At 48.2% G+C, this 23,341-nt stretch overlaps 1 protein-coding gene across 4 annotated transcripts in view; it reads right to left on the bottom strand.

Annotated features, from left to right (window-relative positions):
* The window catches only part of SLC7A8 (solute carrier family 7 member 8), a 49,013-nt gene that overhangs the window by 11,773 nt on the left and 13,899 nt on the right, over window positions 1-23,341 (bottom strand). For 3 of the 4 annotated variants that reach the window (XM_087423612.1, XM_087423605.1, XM_087423608.1), the window contains 4 exons: window positions 21,515-21,719; window positions 20,438-20,589; window positions 1,961-2,086; window positions 299-452 (listed from right to left, as the gene is read on the bottom strand). In XM_087423612.1, coding sequence (XP_087279738.1) covers window positions 299-452; window positions 1,961-2,086; window positions 20,438-20,589; window positions 21,515-21,719 — 637 coding nt within the window. Of the gene's footprint in view, window positions 1-298; window positions 453-1,960; window positions 2,087-20,437; window positions 20,590-21,514; window positions 21,720-23,341 lie in introns of those variants that run through there. The other variant, XM_087423614.1, reaches the window with a different exon arrangement.

Genomic DNA, 23,341 nt, shown 5'->3' with positions numbered 1-23,341 from the left:
TGCCCGGAAACCTCTCAGGCCGCATTTCATGCTCTAAGGCAGGGCTGTTATCTCAGCACCATTTCCAGCTTTTAACCTGCTTCGGGACAATCACTGGATCATTTTTCTCCTCCTGGCAGGGTGGGTGGCAAATGGTCTAATTTCCTGGGAAGTGAACTATTTCTTCAGGATAAACCAAGTCATGGTCAGAATGGGGGCAGGGGGAGAAGTGGCCAGTGGACACCAGGCTCCCTCTCTCTTGTAGCAAGTGCTGTGGCCTTTCAAGGGATAGAGGAAGAGCTGGGCTATTTCAACTCACTTGTAGGGATCAACAAGTTCCTCAGTCACGTAATTAAGAAAGTTCCAGCCTCCGTAGGCAAAGGAGCCCTGAAGGAAAGCCAGTGCGATGAGGCCGATGTTGGGTTCTCGGAAATTTGCAAATGCGTTCTTTGGCTCCAGCCAGAAGTATTCTCCTGTGGACACAGGGGCAGGAGGCTGCTCAGAGAGACGAGGCAGAGGCCCGGCAGCCGCTGGCCTGCCTGGTCCCGTCTCTGCCCCTCCCTGCAGCAAGGACCCAGCTCTTTGTCTTGTCTCCAGTGAACCCCATGTATTGGAGAAGTAGGACCAAAAGGAACAGGGAAATACAGGTCCAGGACCTCCCCAAACCTGGTAACCTTGAGTCCAAATGGGGGTTCAGGTTCAAGGCACAGTCTGAATGTTCCTCTTTTAAAAGGCAACATTACTTAGAAGGAAAGGCCTGGGGGGGCACGGGACAGGGCAGGGTAAGTTGGAGCTGGCTTGCTGAGATTTGGAGACACAGGGTTAGGGCCACTGGCAGGCTCCTGACCACCTTCCCGAATATCTAAGTTTGTACATTTTCACGAAGAAAGCATCAAGAACAAACGCTCAAACATAAGCTTCCATAATGCTGTTTTTGTTCAAGCTTGTTCTGCTTTCTTTGTCAGTATCCTCCTGTCTCTTTCTAAGGTGTGTGTATGGTCTCCCTTTTCATGGTGTCGATTATCTGTGAACAAAGAGCTTTTAGACTGCCTTCCCAGCCCTGAGCACAGTGTCCTGCACACAGTGGGCCCTCAAGAAAGGCTGCTGACTCAGGGAGGTCGTAATGAGATGCAGATTAACTGCCCATACTTTATTTATTCATCTGTAATCCGGCATTTGGACAGGAAATAAGGGCATTAGAGTGATTAGGAGAGAGCACTAGGACCATATCAGGAGGGACTCACTATCTTTGAAAAGATAGCACAGTGATTTCCTTAAGTCTAAATTCCTGAAAAGAATATGACCTGCTAAAGAACTTAATCCAACAGATTAAAATAATCAGGCACATTATATAGCAGAAACTTAATTGTTTCCTGGAGTAAAAATCCAGGCAGTTCACACTGCCTTCAGCGCTTGTGGCCAGGTGGGAGGTCTCCCTGTTTGTCATCTGACTTTCTCCAGGGGGTAGGGACACTGGGCAGAAGCTGGCAGCGCTACGGGTCCCATGGAAACCAAATACAGACCTGGGCTTGGAAAGGATTAAATCCAATGGGGAATGTTGGCAGGGGCCCCAGGAATGTAGAGCTCTTTTTGGTAGAGATTACGAGTAATTTTGAAACGTATAAAATCTCCTCTGTCCCCCATTTTAGACATGGACAAGATACATATAAGATGCAGGGAGTTCTCCTGAGGTTGAGGCAAGAGGGCAATAGGAGTCCAGAGATCTGGAGTCTTCACCTAGATGTGTTAGAGCCATGAGGTCAGCATGGGAGGATTAAAATCTGCAAATTAGGTGGGGCATGCCCTACTTCCTGGGGAAACAGTTTCTCTTCCCCTTTGTCAAGCAAGTGAAGAAGAGAAGTCCTTCAAGGCCAGAATTGGGAAATGTCCGGGTGTGCACTCATCCAAAGGCAGTGTGAGGGTTGTGTACAGCCAAGGGGTGGAAAGTTGGGTGGGGCCCTGTTGTTCCAATGACACTCACCTTTGCAGATCTGTACAACCCCCATGATGATGATCAGGGCCAGGGCCAGGAGCTTCCCAGCTGTGAAAATGTCTTGAACTCGGGTGGCCCACCGCACGCTGGAACAGTTGACCCATGTGAGGAGCACTGAAATGACAGACCCCCAAACATATCCTCAGGGGCCACAATGAGGCTGCAGGACACCTTCTGCAAGAAACAGAACTGCTCCTTGCTCCTGATGATGGGATTGTAACAGGCGAACCCAATATCCTGCAAGCTCAGCCCCCGTATGCAGAAACTTTGGCCAGGTTAATGGGTTACAAATGGGGATTATGTGCCACAAGTTAGAGCTTGGTCAGAACATGCCCAGTCCAGGGCTGGAAGCCAGAAGTAGGCATGGAAGTGTGGGCACCTTCTTTGGGAGAAAAATCAGCATCTGATGAGGGCGTGAGTGTGGGCTTTGTTTTCAAGTCATTGTATGTTCAAAGGGAGACCTGAGCAGCTGGTGGGATCCTGGATGTCATCTTCCTGAGCCTGATTTTGGGGCAACAGAAGTTTAGGGGAACCTTTTGTTACTTAGGCTTATTGGGGTATAATTTACATACAGTAAAATTCATTTCCTTAAATGCACAGTTTGATGAGATTTGACAAATGTATTCAGTTGTTTAATCACTACTTCACTCTCTATGTGGAATATTTCCAACATTCCAAAAAGTTCTTCTGTGCATTGTGTTCCTTTGAGGTCAGTCCCCTTCCTCTACCTCTAGCAACCAGTCACTTGATTTCAGGCCATATAGTTTTGATTTTTCCAGAATGTCACATAAATGGAATCATACAATACATAGCCTTTTGTATCTGGCTTCTTTCACTTAACATGATGTATTTAAGATCCACTCGTGTTGCTGTATGTACGAATAGTTAGCCCTTTTTATTGTCAAGTAATATTCCATTACATGGAGCTATCAGATTGTTTTTCCATTTGCCAGCTCATGGACATTGGGTTCCTCCTAGTTTGGGGCTATTTTAAATAAAGCTGCTATAAACACTTACACAGAAGTCTTTGAGTGGATTGTAGAGGTCTTTGAGCGGGGTTTTCATTTCTTGAGTAAATGAATACCCAGGAGTGGGATTCTGGGTCATATGGTAAACGCATGGTTAACTTCATAAGACACTGCCAAGCTATTTTCCAAAGTGGCTGTATCAGTTTTCATTCCCACCAGCAATGTGTGCGAGTTCCTGTTCCTCATCAATATTTGGCATTGTCAGCTTCAAAAGTCTGGCTATTCTAATAGGTGTGTGGTGGTATTTCACTGTGGTTTTTATTTGCATTTCCCTAGTGACTAATGACATTGAGCATGTTTTCGTGTGCTTATTGGCCACCATCCCTATATCTCCTTTGGTGGCATGGGGCGCTTTTAACTCTGTCTCATTTCCTAGGAGTTACAGGGCTCCCAAAGAGATCCCAACAACGTGGAACCTCCAAGGGCTGGAGGAGAGCTCAGAGGCTGAGCGCTAAGATGGAGGGACCCTCTGTTTTACTACCACACTCCCTAAGCAACCCATGGGAGTCCTGTGCTGTAGGAATGGGACTCTCAATTTCCTGGTGGTTATGAAGTGCTTGAGAATAAAGCGGAAAAAAATTAAAATCCTCTTGCTTCCCCTTCCCTTGAAACGGTGACCAGGACACCCTTCAGTCCTCCGAGGGTACAAGTCATACACGCAAAAGCATGAGACTCTCTCTCCTCAGGCCTCTAAGCAGGCTTCTGACTTCACTTGAGTAGCTGATCAAGTTATATCACTACCTTATCCTGAAACCGTGCTTTTTCTTTCCAAGTATCTTCCAACCTTACTTGTCTCTGAGAACGTGTCGGCAGGGAAAGGACCTGACTTGATTATCCACCTGTAACCTACCTCCCTGCGCCATTTCTACCTGGCCAACTCCTTCTCATCTTTCAAGATCCAGCTCAAATGTCACCTTTTCTGTGAGTCCTCATTAGTTTACTTATTCCTCACAATGTGCCAGCCAGGTAAGATGTATCAGCCGTGCTTCATAGACAAGGAACCAAGTTTGGCCCTCTTCTCTACTCCCAGACCACTTTGTTTATATCTAATTTTGGCACTTATTTCTTTATATTGTAATTATCTCTTTCTTTTTCTCTGTTTCCCTGTGACTTTTCCATGTTTTTAATCCCAGGGCATATCACTGGGGCCTGTAAATAGTAGGTACTCAATATTTAATACTTCAATAAAGAAAATGCCCCAATTCGTGAGCCCCCCAATCTCATCTCAGTCTACACATTCCACACTGCACCAACCTCCCGTGCTCCCCAAGAAGCTCATCCAAAGGAGGCACGACCCCCAGTTAGTTTCACAGAGCGAAAAAGAACAAGAAACTTGACTTCAAGAGTAGCAACTCTTGACTCCTCATGGAGGAGCTGTTATCCAAGACAGTGTCATGTAAGGAGAACCAAAACATGTTGTCAGAGGAAGGATTTTTAGTGCCTGAACAAGGAGAACATTTTGTAAATACTCGAATGTTCCAGATGGACCAAGACGTTCTGATAAATACACACTTGGTTTATCTTACTCAATTCAATAAAGATTTCAGGATCACATGCTGGTGACAATTCAGCCCAAATCACTCTAAGCAACTGGGCCTGTGATCTGGCTTCTCCCCAGCGCCCTGTGGCATGCTAGGTGCGAGGCTGGGCCCCTGGGCCCCAGAGTTCAGGCAGACACAAACAATAATGACTCAAGGGTAAAGGAGATTGATTTATGAAAGGAAAGAAGATTAGAATGCAAAACCCATGTGGCTCAGGGATAGGTAAGGATTACAGAATAAGGAACTGATCTTGATCTCAGAGAAGAAAATTATCCTCCATCAAGGAGAGGAGAGGACAGGGCGGGGAGGTGACAAGAAAGTGCCTGGAGGGAAACAGGGCAGAGCAGGACACCCCAAAGAAAGTCCTCCTCCCTCAAGCAGGAGGAGGAATGTGGCCACCTCCCTGTGTGCTGGGATGGAAAACACAAAAATCATCTCCTTACAAAGGGACTTTGTCAAGGCAGCCAGAAGGACTCCTTCATTTGGTCCGCTCCACAGTAATCCTGAGGTTTGAAGGGACGGACAATTTGTCAAATAAACTTGCTGTGGGTGTTTTCCATCTCGCCTGAGCTTATCTCACAGCTTCACAAGAACCCAGCCCTTGACTAATATTTAACCTTTCACCTTTACAGGGATCTTGGAGAAATAAAAAAGAGAATTCCTGAGAATAAGGCGAGGACACAGGCTGCCCAAGACACTAATCTCCTCAGAACAATGGCTGCCGGCCCCATGTCTGACCCTTTACCCCCGCAGCTGGGTGATCACAGCATGTGACTGAGGGGAAAGAGGGCACTTTCAGTCTCCTGCTACCACAGGACAGCTTCCCTCACAGCAGGCTGAAACCCGAGCCTCCGTCCAGAGAGGAAAGGTCACCGAGTGAAGGCAACAAGCCCAGATGCTTGTGGAGGCCCTGCCCAGCTCCAGCGTTCTACCTCTGCCCGTCTGCTTACCAGTGCCCCTTTCTGTTGCTGACGGCTACGTCCCCTCTCTCTTCTCAGCCAGACCCTGAATTCTGCATGCTTGGGATACAATGACCTCAGGGAAGCCACATGTAGATGGGGACCAGTGGCCACTGCAGCTTGAAATGTGAGGGTTTTCATCCATCATCCATCCATCCATCCATCCAACCATCATCTACAAAGGGCCTACACGTGCTAGGCACTCTGGTAGGTGGGGGAGTTGCAGATAAGACACAAGTCCCTGTCCTCAGGAATTTGACAGCATAAAGCGGGGAGACGGGTGAGCTAAAAGATGATCACAAAACAATGTGGTGACAGCAGAGCCTTCATGGAAGCTAGCGAGCGTCCATGAGGAGCCCCGAACTCAGCCCACGGCAATCAGAGATGTTTCCTACAGGGGGAGACCCTAGCAACAGGAAGAATTTTATAATTTTGGCCCAGCTGGACACAATAAATAAAAAGGCATACGACTGGTTCTTGTCCATTGTAATGTGCCTGGTGGGGGGCGGGGGCAGGGTGGTTGCTGCTTCTCTACAGGCCCCCATTGGAATCCCAGGCTTATCTGTATTTCCTGGGCATTTTCTCATCTCTTTCTCTTCTGTTTATTGGGTAAAAAAAAAAAAAAAAAAGGTGAAAAGACTATCAAGAACAGGAGACTTCAAAAAGATGCTGAAGTCAGGGGTTGGTTACTTAATCTGCCATTTGAAAAGCTTAACGTCAAGGTGATAGGAGGGATACAAAATATGAGGCAGGCAGGGGGAGGGGACTCAAAGCCTAGAGCCCAGGGCCTCTCAACTGCCACGTAGGAGAGGTGGGCTCAGTGCTTCCTGCCGGTGGGAAAGCTGCAGGACTGGCAGAGAGATGCAGAGTCCTTGTCAGATCAATAACAATGCAGATCCTGTTGCTGAGCCGGAATGTGTCCACTGTGGCGGGGGTGGGTAAGCTCCCGCTGCCTGCAGAGAAGGTGCCCCTAGCTTCATCCCAGCCCTGATCCTCAGACTCTGATCCCTGGGGAGTCACAAAGGCCTGTCCTTCACTTCCTCCCTCTGCCAATGACATCAGAACTCCTGGGAGCTGTGGTAGGCAGAATAAAGGCCATCTCAAAAATGTCAACGTCCTAATCTTGTGAATATGTTACCATACACGACAAAAGGAACTTTGCAAATGTGATTAAGTTAAGGATCTTGAGATGGGGAGACTATCGTGGATTATCTGAAAGGGCCCAATGTAATCTCAAGAGTTCTTATAAGAGGGAGGCAGGAGGGTCAGAGTTAGAAAAGGAGATATGATGACGGAAACAGAGAAAGGGAGATATGACGATGCCGTGCTGCTGGCTTTGAAGATGGAAGAGGGGCCATGAGACAAAGAATGTAGGGGGCCTCCAGAAGCTGGAAAAGGCAAGGAAACAATTCTCCCCAGAGCCTCCAGAAGGAACATAGCCTTGCTGACACCTTGAGTTTGGGATTTCTGACCTCCAGAACTGTAAGATAATAAATCTGTGTAGTTTTAAGCCACTAAATTTGTTGTAATTTGTTACAACAGTAACAGGAAACTAATAACAGGGCTAGACACCGTACAGAAAGACCAGAAAGCAGGGGACATGCCCTTAAAGAGAAAAGCTTTGAAAGAGCAACCAAGCAGCACACCCCAGGATCCCAAAGGAGTGCCTGTCCACAGCCTTGCAGGACACCACGTTGAGGGAGGTGGTAGGGCTCGCTAGAAGTGGGCAGCGAATGTGAGGTCACCAATGTGCTAACCTAGTTGGCAAATTTCCACACCACATGACAGTATCCCAACTCTTCCACACCCCTGGGATCCTATAGCTAGAGTGGTACTGCCTCCTCTTCCTCCCTTTGGTAATTTAATATTGCAGTAAACAGGCTTGCCCTATAATAACTCTAGCTGTGCTCTTCCTCTCAGAAAAATTCAGGGCCAAAGATACTCCCTGTACCCCTCCTTCATCTAATCCCAGGTTCTCCCCCAGTCTCCTCCATATTCCATACAACTTCAGGCCCGTATACGCAACCCAGATACACATGCAAACACAGGCCTAAGAGGTAAAAATTTCCTGCAAGGCAAGTGAAGTGCTGGAATGTTCAAAGACGCGATTCCTTTGTTCTCTGCCCTCATGGTTTTGTTGGTGTCCTAATTTTACCAGCCAGAGGCTATAATCAAAGGCCATAAAAGAAGTCAAGATGAAAAGCCAAGAGATGAACTCAAGAGCCCTGAGTCTGAGTTCCTTCCTGGAGTCGGAGGGTGAAGAGTGGCCACACTGTGGGCTATCTCGTAGGGCACAACACCAAACGTGCTTCGGCAGAGCTCCCTGAGACTTTCCTAGGTGGCGTCAACCCAACCTGACGGACCTGAGGTTAAAGGATTACACATTTTGGAAGGGAAGAATAGAAACAAGATTTTGGGGGAAATTTTACCCTAAATTAATACATTATAGACTAGAGGTAAAAGAGGCAATTTAAAATTAATCTCTCTAGTCCATTTTGAAACAGAACACCAGTGAATCATTAGCATAAACAAATAAATCTTCAGTTAGAAAGTTTTAAGGATGGATTCGGGAACTGTGGGGCTGGTTTTAAGTCCCTGCAACCATCACAGAGCCAGGGCTGGGACTTCATCACTCTTCCTTCAGCTCTACCTGGTAATACCTGGTGAGTGAAGGACCATGTGGGTTTCAGAACAAGCAAGTAGAGCTCAGAGTAGCTTGTGTAAGGAGTGAAGTGATAAGAATAGGGTGGGGTTGAGTAGCTTGGAGGGATGGAGGCAGAGATGGCTCCCTCAGAGGGACCTGGCAGCCTGAGCTGAGTCTAAGAATCATAGAACTTTAGAACTTGAAGAACCCAGTGGCCATGGTGCCCTTCCCAGCTCAGTCACTCACTCTCAGGGAGCCTTGATAAGCCACTCAAGCTCTTTGAGCCTCCCTTCCCGCTCTGTAAAATGGACCAGGTGTGGTCCATTTTAATCCCATGAGGATGCTCTGTAACCTGTGTACTGCTATATAAAATGTTAAGGGGTTATTCTTATTGTTCATAAACTAAGAAACAGACCTCAAAAGGAGGGCATGATTAGCTCAGGATAATGCTGACAATTAGAGGTGAGGCAGAGTGGACGGGAAAGGGGATGCTTTTGGAGATGCAACATCACACATCAGGCCATATCTTGCATTGTTGCATAGCTTCTCCCTTATTGCCTCCTCCTCTATCCCTGACCTTGCTCCTCAATTTCTAATCTGTTTCACCTTATTCTCAGGAGGATGCTTGTCCACAAATTACCTGCTCTGGGGTCGTTCAACCCAAGCTCTCCGGAAGTGTGGGGTCACGGGCACGAAGGTGGAGCAGGGGATGTGAGGCTGGTAGGCATAAGGTTAAGGCACTGAATCAGGAGTCCAGATGTTCAAGTATGTCCCTTTGTCTTGGTTTCCACAAATGAAGAAAATTACATCAACCCTTAAAAATCATTGCTAGGAAGGAACGCCCTACAGAAGCCAAGGAGTAGTGTGGCCGCTGCTGCTGCTGCTGCTGCTCTATTCCTCAGGCTCAGGGAAGAATGAAACTTCCCTGTTCTTCCCTCAGCCAGCAGTGCACACACAGCCATAAACAACACCCTGCTGGCCAGTGTGACCTTGAGATCCTGTAACACTGTCTAACACACAGTAGGAACTAACACTTACTGAATAGAGGCTGGATAGATGGATAAATCTATGCAGAAAACATCAGGGAGGGTGCATAGGAGCCATTGTGCTTCTCCAGGGAGTAACTATCAGGGTTTTCTACGTCATGGGCCAGCTCCGTGAAACAGCACAGGCAGGTGCCTGTGATGCCAGACAGAGGTGGGGGGAAGGCACACAATCGTGGCTGCTGCTTCTTCCCCTGAGAGAGCTCACAAAGCACAGATTATCCCCAGAGACCACCAGATGACTGTTTTCAGGTGCCCCCTTGCTTCTGGACACAGGACTCTAGCCTCCTGTTGAGCTGGGTTGGCAAAAGGTCATTTTGTATCTTCATCAGAGGGCCGATGAACACTTTCCCGCATGGATGCCCACACCAGTCTCATTCCTCTTGCCAAGCCAGCTTCTGCTCTACGAACCACACTGTCCTGGTGTGATGGGGTGAAAGTTGGGATAGGCCCATTTGGATAGGAGGCTGGACTGATTGTTGTAAGAACAGGGCTCAGAAGGACAAACTAGTTAGGGCTCTCCTTGTAGATAATTTCTGGTCCTGGAGGGAGATGTTTGAGGCCTGCACCCTACTACCCAGAGGCATGTTTCCAGCCTCGTGGGCAATCAGAGCCAGGAAGGACCCAAGAGACCCAGAACCTCATTTTATATGTGAGTGAAGTAAGACCTCAGCTAATTAGTGCCAAAGACAGGAGAGCCCCCTGCCTCCACCATTCCCAGCCTTTCTTTTGTCACACACACATCACTGTTCTTTCCCTTTGCCCAGTCCCACATCCTCTCTCTCCCCTGCTCCTGTCAGTGGTACCCAATGGTCACTGTTGACAGTGCCACTTGGGGCTCTGAGTCTGTCACCTGCAGATACTGGCTTGGCCCCAACCCAGCTGCTTTCTGGGCAGCAGAAGTAAGACGCCAATATAGATAAAAGGGAAGACTAAGATGGCTACTCCTCAGAAACCAAGAGAGTGTGTCCATCGCCCCCAGGGCTTTAGAAAATTGTTTCCCCAGGCAGACTTGTTTCTCTGCCTTGTGTCCCCTCCCCCTGCACCCCTGGTCAATGTCACCATCACATGTTCCCTAGAACTCCGGAGGGAACTCCATCTGGATTTCTTCGTCTTGCTGGCTCGCACCTTTCTCAGGAGTGGGCTGCAGGAAGCTTGGAAAGGCCTGTTTTCCTCTAGCATTTGCAGCACCAGGCCTCTCCTTGTCTTTTCAGATAAGAGAAAACAGGCAGTAGAAAGGGAAAAAAACGCCCAGACTTGCCAAAGTCCATAAAGACAGATGGCGAAGAAGAGAGGGAAAGAGTGAGCATGAGAAACAACAGGGGGGAGGAAGGAAGCGGAGGAACAATTTACATCATTATGAGTGAGAGAGAGAAAGAGCTTGAGAGGGGAAGAGAGCGAGAGAAGGTCAGGACAGAAAAAAGAAAGATGGAATGTACTAAGCACCCAGCTGCTGTAAAGGGAAGCCAGTGACACCACTTTGTAGAAATTGGAACACCCTGTCCCTCTGCAGAACTTCAAAATAAGCACCTTTCCGGGACAGAGCTCCCCAGCCCTCTGAAACAGCCGTAAATTTCACCTGATCATGGGTTTGCCAGAAGCGGTGGTTTCTTAGTCTCGCCTTTTGCTGGGGCACACACTTCTCTGCCTTCTGCCACGCCCTGGCCAGCTCCCTCTGACTCCCTCCCTCTGGACCTGGAGCAAAAGGGACGAGGGGACGCCCCTCAGACCAGCCCTCCGGGTGCCCACTCTGGAGCAGCGGGTGAGCGCCCAGCCTGCGGGGAGGGGGTGTGGAGACTCTCAGCTCTGTGATAGGCTGGACGGGCTCCTTGACCGCCTCCCCTCGCTTTTGGAAGGAACTGGGCACGTGTTTCTAATTGTGGAAAAGCTGCTTCGGCTTGGCCTGCCTAGCCTCAGCCGTTTCCAGATCTAGGAGGTAACCAGTGCCAGCTGCCAAAGGGCGCTGATAGGCAAGAAAACACTGGAGTCCTGTTTGAGTTCTAACGTAACGCTACGCGAGGCTCTGATAACGTTCCGGTTCTGCCCACGCAGGCCAGCCTGAGCTGTCCTTCCTCCTCAAAGACCTCTGAGAGGCCTGGGGGGAAATTGGGTAGGAGTAAGGAGACACAGAGTTGGCTTCCTAGAACCCTTCCCCACTTGCCCAGGACGGAGACATTTTTCATACGGGGTGAGGAGCGGCATTATAAAGTCTCTGCCTACCTAGAACAAAGGTTGGTGTTATTACGTGTAAATAACTGGACTGATGAAAGACACAAACATCAAAACAAAGCAACAGAAGCAACAAGAAAAAAATCAAAGGAGCCCTCTCCTATAAACTAAGATTTCATCCCAGCTTCTGGATCAAAGGTCCACAATGAGGCTTTGAAATAGATTTTGCCTACCACACTGCAGTAACATTTTGCCCTTCTCCAGCGCTTTTCATCTCAAAGCACTGACAACGTTTTAGAAATCTCAGAAGCCCCTTTAAGGAGAGTAGGTGTGCTGAGCCTTTCCGAAGGTCCACTTTCCTCCAAGGGCAAATAAGCAGAGGAGAAGGGGCGCAGAGACACTATGGAACTTCTGGAGGTCCTCAATCACAGCTTTTCCTGGACACTTCCAGCTAAGCTCCCACCTATGCTGCCCCACCCCCACCCAACTCCCTTCCTGGCTCTCTCTTCCCCTTCCTTCTTATCCTGACCCTCTGTGCCAGTTGCTGAACCTGGAGTTTGTGCTGAATCACCATCCAATACTTAGTTCAGCCAAGAAGCCTGAACACCCAGCTCAGCATTTTCCAAGAGCTGAGTAGTTCTCTCTTCAGCATTAGCTAAACATGGCTCCTGAGCTGGGGAGGGGGAGAAGAGAAAAATAGAAGACACCCAGAAAGCAGGGGAGACAGAAGTACTGTGCCATGCCATCTTGGGGAGCCTCGTTTTAATGCTACTCATTATTTTTCCAGCTCAGGCCTGAAAAATTCCTGTTATCTCATACCCCAATTCTCAGGGCTGATGTCTCCCAGACCCAGAGAAATGGGGATGGGGCAGATTCTGCTGGGTCTGCACAGAGTTCAGAAGGGCCAGCCTGACTCCATCATACTCAGTCTTGGAGGAGAGGGTGTTGGTCCTGGAAGATCCTGTTGGTTCTTGGACTGGAAGGCTTGTGGGCTCTGTTAGTATCACCGAGGTCTATAAACCTAGATCCAGGCTGCAAAGTTCTCAAGACTGGTCAGTTGTAACCCAATTCCAAGGGCAGCTAGTGCTCAAACTTGCTAAACTCTCAAAACAAGTCTTGCTCTCTCTTCTTCCCCCAAAGCTCCATGTATCACTAGATCTCACTCCCATGAGTCTTCTGATTTTATGTTCGTTCTTGAGTATGTGATATAAATTTGGCGTGTCACATTAACCCTTAAAAGTTCACCAGACACAATTAACAGGTGCCTTCATAAACCATAGATACTGGCTCTTCTAGGATAAACAAAGTGATCCTTAAGAGTCAGCAACAGGGCCGGCCCCATGGCGTAGCGGTTAAGTGCTCGCGCTCTGCTGCTGGCGGCCCGGGGTTCAGATCCCAGGTGCTCATCGACGCACCGCTTGTCAGGCCATGCTGTGGCGGCATCCCACATAAAAGTAGAGGAAGAATGGGCACGGATGTTAGCCCAGGGCCAGTCTTCCTCAGCAAAAAGAGGAGGATTGGCATGGATGTTAGCTCAGAGCTGATCTTCCCCACAAAAAAAAAAAAAAAAAAAAAGAGTCAGCAACAAAGGGCCAGAGGAGAATTTAAGCTTCTAGGCTGGTTCAAGAAAGTCAGCAAGTTGTTTTCATACTGGTGGAAGCTGAACTCCAGGAAAACTCCCTGTTTCAGGGAGCCTCAATCCCATTCATTGTTCTGCCAAGCAAGAGTGGACACATTCCCAGGAACAAGCTCCTCAGTCCCCTATTTCCAGAATTAAACTATGTAGACACACCCTTTGAACAGCAGAACTCCAGTCTGAGATTAAAAGCTGGAGAGCAGACAAGACACTACGGGAAGCCAGGAAAGAGGAGGTGATCTGGACCAGGAACTGAAGCATACTGAAACTAAAAAGAAGACCTCGATTTCCCAGGTAGCCAGTGAGGGCAAAGAGCCTGGTCTGTAAACAGACTGGATTTAGACCAATGGACAGAAGTGTCCAGTACCAATGGATCTCTAGGGAAGAAGACCTCCATATAACTCTCAAATTCTCTGTGATATGTGTAATTGCTTACTATGATATATAAACTATAAAGCACTGCACCAATAGTTGTTCTTCTTATTAGAGCTCAAGACTGAGTCACTCTTACGGAAATGTAAGATGGGGATAAAGGAGATACCTTCACAAGAAATACTCCCGAGGCCATATAGGGCAGGGAGGAGGTGAAATGGCACTAAAGAATGGGTGTTTACTCTGCCAAAAGCACAACAGACATCTTCCTCAAGTCCCAGCAACAGATCTTAAATATTGGAGAGTGAATGAGAAGGGTGGCAAAGACAGAGGGGCCAACTCAACCCAGTCTGAACCACACCAATGAGAAGACATTAAAATATGATCCAGTGTTGTCCTCGATTTATTTCACCTGTGTTCCAACAAGAATGTGCCATCCTTGACTCCCTCACCCTTAATCACCAAGTCCTGCTGATTCTACCTTGTAAATTCTCAATACATCTACTTCTCTCCACTCCCACTGCCGCACCCCTGATTCACATCATTGTCATCTCTAACCTGGATTCCTGTAACCACATTGTAACCAGTCTCCTTGCCTCTGATCTAGTCCCCTCTCTGATCCATCTTTTACCCTTATAGCCATGATTTTTCTAAAATACAAATATGATAATGTCAATCCTCTGTTTGAACCCTTGAATGCTTTCCCATTGCTCTTTGGGTAGAGCCCAGTATCTCTAGCATAGCCCATAAGGCCTTTCATGGCCAGGTCTCCATTTCTATCTACATTTCCTACCTTTTAGTCTATGCTGTGGCTATACTGAACTACCCAATGTTTCCCAGGAGGGCCAGGTTCGTTCTTGTCCTCAGACCTTGGCACATGTTAATCCCTCCTGCTAGAACATTCTCCCCATCCCATTCCACCCTCCTCTCCATGCTGGACACTACCTGGCCATCTCCAACTGATCTTTCAGACTTAACTTATATGTTACTTTCTCCAAGATTTTCCTCAGCCCCGGTCACTGCCCCCACTTCTGTTACATCTAGCTGCCTGGATGTTGTCCTCGTGGGGAACTTAGCACATAGAGCTGAAATTCCCTGTGCACTTGTCAGAACGATCCATTGGACTGTGGGTTCCTTAGTACAAGAACTAAGTATCCTCCTGGCTAACACAGTGCCTGGAGCAGAACAAACACTCAAATATTTGATAATGATTGAATGATTCTGTATCCCCTATAGAGGACACACAAGTGGACTCAATAAACACTTGTTGAGAGAATAGGCTTAATTTTCTGCTGCTGCAAATGACAATGAGGGTTTTTTGGTTCTCTGTTGTATCTCCTGTGCCAAAAACAGTATCTAGCACATCATGGGCACTTGATATATGTTTGTTGAATGAACAAAGTCTTAAGACTCTGGTTTATATAATGTTTCTTGAGAGTCCCAACCCTTTCCAAGTTATACTGTTGAAGAGCAGGCTTTTGAGCAGCATCCTGGGGTAACCACCCTGAGGAAAACTTCCAACCAGAGACCTGCTCAGTGCTCCTCAGGGCTTTGTAGAGGACATGGAAGGCAGAAATAGAGAGAACACATTATAATTGCTCATCACAAATGCTGGAGACAGTTAAGTTGAAACATATAGCATTTTGATTTGTAGAAAGACTAGATTTCTCCCTCTTAGTAGTCAGTCAATCAACATGTCCAGCTGAGTCTACTCCTAAATCTTTCTTGTTTTTGTCACCTTGCAACTGTGTTTTTATTTCAGGCCACCACCTCTCTGGCCTGGACAAATGCTTAGCCTGCTAACTCGTCTCCCTGCTTCAAATGTCATGGTCTTTCCTTCTCTCAAATGTGAACATAATCATGTTACTCCTCTGCTCAAAATCCTTCAGCGGTGCCTTGTCTCTTGGATGAAGGCTGCTCTTTTCTGCATGATATATGGGATCCTTCAAGATCTGGCTCCTGCTCACCTGTTCAGCCTCATCTCCTGTCACTTTCCCAGGCTACACACCCCCACAAAAGTACTTGCTTTTCTCCAACAGGTCATTTCTCTCTTGACCCCAAGTCTTGCCTGAGCCTTTCCCTCTACTTAGCTGTTCTATTTTATGCCCATCTGGAGTCTACCTACTTACCTTTCAAGAGTTAACTCAACCTGCGGGTCTTCCCTGACACTCCTCTCCCACCTCTGAAGCACCTTTCTCTCTGTTGTACACACTTTTGTCATTACATGGTATTGTAATTATTTGTTTGTACACCAATCACTTACTAGCCTTTAATCGCTTCCATGACTCTGTATACATAATGCCTATCACCCCTCAGTGTAGGGGCTCAATATGGTGATTAACTGATGGATTTGCAGTTTCTTTATTTTTTCCTAGGAAGTGCACTTCCAGAATAATTTTAGTCTTAATGCATCGTAAAAATGAAAAATGGGATGTTAGGCAAATTGACCACTGAGTAAAAATCAAGAGTTTTTTAATATATTTAGATTTTAAAAGTTGGCTGGTTAGAAGATGTACAGAGGAAAAAGGGGGCTTGGAGATATGGGCATCAAATCTAGGCCAGTCTGTATTTGTCTGGATTCATATACACAAGGCCGACGAGACAGCCAAAGAACTCTCTGGGGACTTGGGAAGGGCAAGCAGGCAGCACTGCCTGGCATCTGAGGCAATAGGTTTAGTGCGTGAGGATGAGAAGTCTGGGGCTAGAGGACACGAAACCTCGAAGGAAAATAAGCTGTGGTTAAGGGACTTAGATGTTGGAAAGACTGCTGAACCCTCTGATGTCAAGGGGTTAATTTGCAAGAGACTTGCGAAACAACACACATGAGTTTCTCTCTCACGGCATCCTGCATCAAGCACTTGAAGCTTTCTGTGGAGCAACTGCTGAGCAACTCAGGGTTAAAAGTCATCCATACAGTGAAGTCCCTTCCCTTCCAAATCACTCAAGGAAGAAGTGGGAGAAATCTGAAGCCCTGGAAAACTAGCTTCTTAGGAATCTTAGTAGAAAGATAGAAAACAAGATAAGAAGCATTTTTTACTTGAGAAATGCATGCAGGGTATTCCTTTCTCAGGGCAAGAAAGGAGAAGGAGCTTCTTTAGTACAAGGCATTCAGGGAGAAGAGGGGGACTTCAATGAGAAGGAAAGATTCTACTTCAGATGCTGGACGTAGAGAGGAAGGCGGCCAGGAGCTGCCTGAGTGAAAGGTGGCCCAGTCCCCAAGAGAGGGGGAAAAACAGATCCCAAAGGAAAACCCAGAGTTAGGCAGCAAGAAGCACAACTGGGCGACCCCAGAACACCTGACACTTCTGTGTCACGGCGACCACTTTGTTTATAACTAGAAAGTCAGGTAATAGCTACAAGATGCAGCTAAATGATAAAAGAGCAAGCCGCAGAAATAACCCATCAATGTGTGTCTCTATATGCCCAGACACGTACATCGATAGATGCATTGTATTTAGAACTGTCGGGACACCCATCCACTGTTGCCACGGCTACTGGGCAGGGGAGAGGGGTGAGGATAAGGGGAAGCATTCACAGTTGACTCTCTTTACAGATTACTTGAATCTTTTACCTAGAGAATATAGTCATTTACTTATGAAATAACTAAAAAAAAAAAAAAAAAGAAGAAGAAGAAAGAAAAGAGAAATACTCAAGTAAATCACAAAAGGCGGCACCCAACCAAGTGTTAACATCTCCTGTTCCCCTTCCTAACTCCCTCTTCCCACTAATATGCTTGCTCTGGAGAAGGGAGAAAGGCTTTCATTTAATTAAAATGTAAAATAGTTTCTTTTTTTGCTGCCTGGTGGCTAGAGTATTCTGCTGACTCAGCAGTGACTAATCAGCTTTGACCTAAATCATAGAATAACTCAGAGTGGCAGCTGCAGTTGCATAAGCGTGATCCAGATCTGCAGTGTCTGCCCTCCCTCCCTCTCCTCACCCCTCCAGGCTCCAGGCAGGAAAGCCAGTTACAGCAGGCTCTCTCTGCCTCACCACCCCCATCTGGCTCTTCGCACCATCATTTCTCATCCAATCTATTCCAAATCGGCCCCACCACCAACCAGACTTAACCTCAATCTCCTTCCTCCCGCAGCAAACCCCAGCCAGGGGCTTTGCCATGCCAGCTCTCCCCGCTGCGCTCCGTACCGCGTCCTCCAGCTCCCTCATCCCACGCACTCCATTACACACCAGCGACCTCTTCACAGAGGGTGGCCTCTCCCTCAAAAACTCTCCTTCCACAGTGGGTCGAGCCAGCCCTGTCACCAGTATGCCAAAATGACACAGCAGAAGGCAGAGCTTCTTATATAAATACATTCAGACCATCCCCAAGCTCTCTGCTGCTTCCCTCAAGAATATGGCTGGACTGGGCCACGCTCGGCTCCACTGCCAAAGAACGGTGGGCCTATTTTACACAGCTGGCTCACCTGGCACCTGCTAAGAGGATGGGGTGCGGCTGGATGATAGTGGGAGGGGTGATGGAATAAAAGATATCAGCATTTAATGAAAGATAGCATCCCCCAAGTCTTTCTGACAGCTTGGTTCCTATTTTACTAGACACTTTGAGAGACGATTTGGGGGACCTGTGAAAGTGAGTCCCCCACAAAAAAGAAAAAAACATTCAACAAACCAGAAAACAAAACCTTTGCACAAAGACTCAAAGCAGCTGGGAGTGTGTGGTGAGGAAGGGTAAGTGTGTGGCTCCGTCCACCGTGCACCCCCACGGGATGGGAGTTGGGGGCTCCACATGGCCCTCACATCTGGGAGGACAGGGGTGGCCTACAGGGTGGGTGAGGAGCTGTTTTCCATTTCCCCCAAGGGAAATAAAGAGGAATGTTTGGATTTAACAAGATTTTTCTGCTTACAAAGGTAGAAAAGTACTTGAACACATATCTCAAGGACATTGAAACATTCCTGTCTCTGGAGGACAAGATTGAATGCTGTTAAGCTAGAGATAATTTCCTTGCAGTTCTTCCTAGGAGGCAGAGGACAGGCCAGATAAGTTTTATTGAACCTTTGATGGCAGGAATTGGGAGAGGGGAGGATCTTGTCATTTTTGTTATCAGAGTTTCTAAATCCCTCCTTGGCTTGGTGCTAGCAGTGTCCAGATGAGGGTGGCCCTGCGGAGGGAACTGTGTACAACCTGTCTTTCTGGAGCTGGGCTACCGGTAGGAGTGATCCTTATCTCCTGGGAGATTCTGGCTTGAGGGGATATCTAGGGGCTACACTACTCCAGAGGGTCTTTGTGCAAGGGGTCACATACCCTTGGTGAGTCTGGGGAATGCAAAGGAAGGTGTGGGGTCTAGCTGCCCAAGGAACTCCACCCCGTGGCCTGGTCTCTCTCCTAGGGGACAAACTGAACAGCCTCAGGGTTCTCGATTTCTAGCTGGAGGGTAAGGATGGCCTCTGTCTGAGACACTTTAGCAGCATCAGCAGGAAAAAGGAAGCCGTGTCTGTGTGCACGAGACGCTGAAATAGCAGGGCCAGCACTTATGTGGTCCCTCTTCCCACCCCCATCAGCTGTCTGATGGCAGAAACAGCAACTTTTCCTGCATTCCCACACCTCCTTCCCCTTCCCCACACCTCCCCCAGCTCTGGATCCAGCTAGCAAGCAAGGACCACGTGACTACCCTCAGTGACCACCCTCCGTGACCACCCAATACGACCAGGCCACGAGGCACCTGACGCTGTGCTAAGAATCTTTGCAAGCATGACCTCCTGCGCAGGCAGGGAGAATCACAACCCCCAACTCACAGTCGGTGGTGGGGAGAGGCAGACTTTGACAAGCACTTGCCACAATAAGAAAGCGGTGCAGCCTCAGGCAACCTGGCTCTGGAGCCCACATTCCTTTGCCTCTAGGCCACGAGCAGGTCTGACCAAGCAAAAAGAATACTCCTCAAACAAGTGTCCTGGCCCCACAGTACCACTTGCCTGGATGGTGGGGGTCTATCCCAGAACTGACACCGCTGCCAAAGAGGGCACACTTGCCAAGGAGACCACTCCTTGGATCCCAGCTGGCTGCCCTGTGAAAGGCTTTGGGATGGGCACCCCCTCTCCATCCCCCTCCCCATCCCCCTAGCATGACTGAAGGAAAGCAGCGTGAAGACCTGGGAAAGGGTGTGGCCGGGTTGGTCACTACCCTCAGCTAAGTGTCTGTGTGTTGGAAGGTGTGGGAAGGCAGGGACCAAGCTAACTCTAGAAGTAGAGTCTCTGAAAAAATCCAAATATTTACTTCAGAAATTAGTTTTTGGTTAAAAGATATAAAATACCCCAATCCGTTTGAGATCCCTGATATCAGAGGCTAAGTGTGGAGACTTCTAGAAACACGGGTGCAGAACTTCTCTGTAAAGCCTCTCAAACCTATTCCTGCTCACAGAGATTATTTCCCCTTCTCCGAATTTTTACTGCAACTGAATCCTAACCACAGATTCTGTTTATATGGCTCTTCTCCCCAGTTAGACAGAAAACTTATCAAGGGTAGGGACCACGGACAATGCATTTATTTTCTTCCTATTCGCACTTTTACACTCTCCTCTCAAAGACTTTTAAGATATAAGCTGGCAGGTTGAGGTAGAGGTGGGTGAGGCCAGAAAAATCTTCCTACGTGCAGCAAGGAGACTTCGGTGGGGTGTGTGTGCTGGAAAGAGAAGGAATCTGGAGACCGGGGCTCCACTCAGGGCCTGCCATCTTGGGTAAGTCACTTGCCTGTCTCTGTTTCCTTATTTGCTCTAGGAAAATGATAATACTGGCCCAGCTTACTCAGGGATTTGTCATGAGGCTCAGATCAGAAAATAGAGGTGAAGGTGCTTTGTGTAGTGTAAAGAACCCTGCCAGTGAAAATGACTGTGCCTCTGAGCAGCTACTTAAGTGTCTTCTTTTTTTAACACCAGATAATTGTATGCAGAATCCATTCATCCAAAACACAGATGTAAGAAATTGAAAGAAAAGTAATGAGGGGAAAAAAAAAAAATAAAGGAAGGAAGGAAAGAAAGAGGGAAAGGAAAGAGAACCAGAGACATGTAGGCCACCAGGAAGGCTGAAAGAAGCCGTCCTGAGAGCAGGGCCCAGATGGCACTTACATAAGCAGATGGCAGCCAGGAGCCGAAGGCCAGAGTCTGGGGGGAGGCAGGTGGGGAAGAGCGGCTGGAGCACGTAGTTGGAGAAGGTGAGGGCGATGACTGCCTGGTTGGTGGGGTAGATCACCAGCACAGCAATCCATAGCCTCAGGAACCTGAAGGGGGATGAGGACGGGACTTGACCCAAGACTGCAGTGGAGACCCTGTCCCCGCCAACAGGCATGGCAGGGATGCCAAAGTCATCAGGGAAAGCCTGGGCAAGTTTCTGGGCCGCGTTAGGAGAGGCAGGTGGGCTAAAGGGGTGCATTTCCTTTTTGTTTTCAGGGATGCTGAGGAGCCCAGCCCTCCCTCCCCTCAAATGAGACGCCCAGCCCTCCCTCCCCTCAAACGAGACACCCAGCCCTCTGCAATGACAATAAAATTGTTGAACGATGCAGAGCTTAGTTTCAACTAGTACTAACACACGTCTTGGCATTCTTTCTCTCACCCCTCTCCTTTCATCACCTCTTCTCTACCACTCTGGCTCCCAGCATCCAGTGGTGGAAAATAAAATTTGCAATCCTGGAATTTTGACTGCCAGGACATGCTAAGGGTGTGGCCACTTAGGCAACTGCCAGGGGAGGCACAGAGTAAGGTTTGAGGGGGAAGTGTCCCACACACCCTTGGGCCCCTTGGGGAGGGCTGAACTCTTCAGTAGCAGGGCTGCAGAAGCTGAGGAAGTACAGTCTGGCTCTAGAGGCCATTATCCTTGGTACTGTGAGAAGAGGGGACCCTGTGTGTGAGGTGATCACCTCATTTGTCAAGATAAAAGGGCTTTGTTTTGGGATGTGCCTTCCATGGGGGTTGTCATATAGTTCTATCTGCTCTCACTCATAGACTCTTGCCCACTAAGATCAACAAAGAGATCAAAACTACAACCAGGTTCTTCTGCCACTCTCAGGAGCATCAAGGGGCACAAGGCTACCCTAGCAACCACACACGGAGGCAGAAGAGGAATCCCATTCTCTAGCTCTCCTCGGCACACTGGAAAACCCCGGTCTCGGCTGCCTAGACCACTCAGGCCTCCACAGAACCTCTTACCCAGCCAGTCCTCCAAAGATGTCCTTGACGTAGGAGTAGTCACCTCCAGATTTGGGGATGGTGACCCCGAGCTCAGCATAGCACAAGGCTCCCACAGCTGTGATGAGACCCGTCACGATCCAGACGATGAGAGCGAGGCCCACAGAGCCGGCATTCTCCAGCACGCCCTTTGGCGAGACGAAGATTCCAGAGCCGATGATGTTTCCTGCACGAGGCACCAAGGGGACAGGGGGAGACAGTGGAGTCAGCACAGCTGGCCGGACCGGCATTGGCAGGGGTAGTCTAATGCCTGATTTGATTCTAAGATGCCTTCAGGATGGGTACATCACTTTCAGGCAGGCGTGTCTAGCACTAATTCTCCTTACAAGTAGGGAAAAGAGGAGCAGATAAGGGGCAGGTACTGCCCAGGGACTTGGTCAGGCACCTTACATGATCCCTGTAATCCTCAGGACGACCCTGTGGAGTCAGATCTCATTTCTCCCATTTTACAGAGGAGGAAACTGAGTGTCAGAGATACCAACTGCATTGCCCAAGTCCATGTAGTAGTAAGTGGTGACACAGGTCTTGAACCTCAGGACCCTCTGCCCGGGCTGTACATGGTCCACTCAAGGTGACAAAGTTCTTACGACTGGCTGGAAACAACAGGTCTGGAAAAACAGGCTGTTCTCAGTGACCAGCTGCCAATTAGAGCACTTCAAAAATGAGCTGAAGAGCAATACCTTTTGGACAGACTGTGATCACTCCCCATGACTGGGGGTTTTCAAGACCCATGAGTGTGGACAGCGCTCCGGGAGGCTGGCCTCTACCTCAGACACGACAGCTCCACCCTTGGTGAGAAACATGAAATAACCCTATAAAAACAGTCCTAGGAGTCTGGAAGTGGTTTGTAGGAGTGCAATACAGACAAAGCCTCCGCACTACAGTCTTCCAAAGGTCGCTCCCCTCCATCATTTCATGTGACCCTCACAACAACCTTGTGGAATTCAGGCAGAAGAGGAAGGGCAGGTGTCTCTCTCTGTCTTACAAACTAAGAGCCTAAGATACAGAGGGGTTAAGTGGCTTTCTCCAAATTCCACAGCTACTGATGGGTAAAATTGGATCTAGAAGTCAGTCTCCTGGTGCTTAATCCGGCACTCTTTCTACTAATCCACTTCCGCTTCTGTGTGCAACAGGCTGGTTTTACCCTGAGAGTGAGGCTGGCAGCAAGGACTGAAGGGTTGGCTGTTGGGTTGTGTCTGTCGGGCAAGGGAGGAGTAGGAGTGTGGGGGCAGCACCCGACATGCTCTTTCCCAAGCTTCCCTTTGTCCACTTCTTGTGATTCAAGGTGGAGATCAGGGTGCATTGGACAGGTATTCGAAAGCTCTCTCTTCGAGCCCCACCCAGCTGCACCACTAAAGGCCGGAGGGAAGAAGCAGAGACTAAATGAATCCAGGGAGAAATGCACAGCTGGAGTTATCATGAGGCTGGTTGGATTTGACAGCGCTCTGAGGACATCTCAAATTCCCACCATCTTTCTTTAGTGGTTTGGAACCAGTTCTGGGTTGAACGAGATGCAGAATATAGGATTTTATGTTCAACTTTCAAAAACTGACTTTCAGAGCTCAGCCATAACTCAACTTCAGTCCATCCTGAAACTTTCACTTCTAAACCAAAATTCAGTTTTTAACCCCAGGCCTCACATCCTGTTATTTCAGTCAAAGGGAAAGAGAAGAGAACATTTATGTATGTTCTAAAAACAATAATATTCTATTCTTCTGGGATGCAGAATATGCCGCCCCTTTTCAAAGTAAAAGATTACAGTGTGAGATGAGTAATGAACGGGAGAGG

This window comes from Ceratotherium simum, chromosome 3 (assembly GCF_057802395.1).
Source record: "Ceratotherium simum simum isolate JZ-2026a chromosome 3, ASM5780239v1, whole genome shotgun sequence".
Classification (NCBI taxonomy): domain Eukaryota; kingdom Metazoa; phylum Chordata; class Mammalia; order Perissodactyla; family Rhinocerotidae; genus Ceratotherium; species Ceratotherium simum.
The sequence above is the reverse complement of the archived record's forward strand: the minus strand, read 5'-3'. Positions and strand labels throughout refer to the sequence as shown.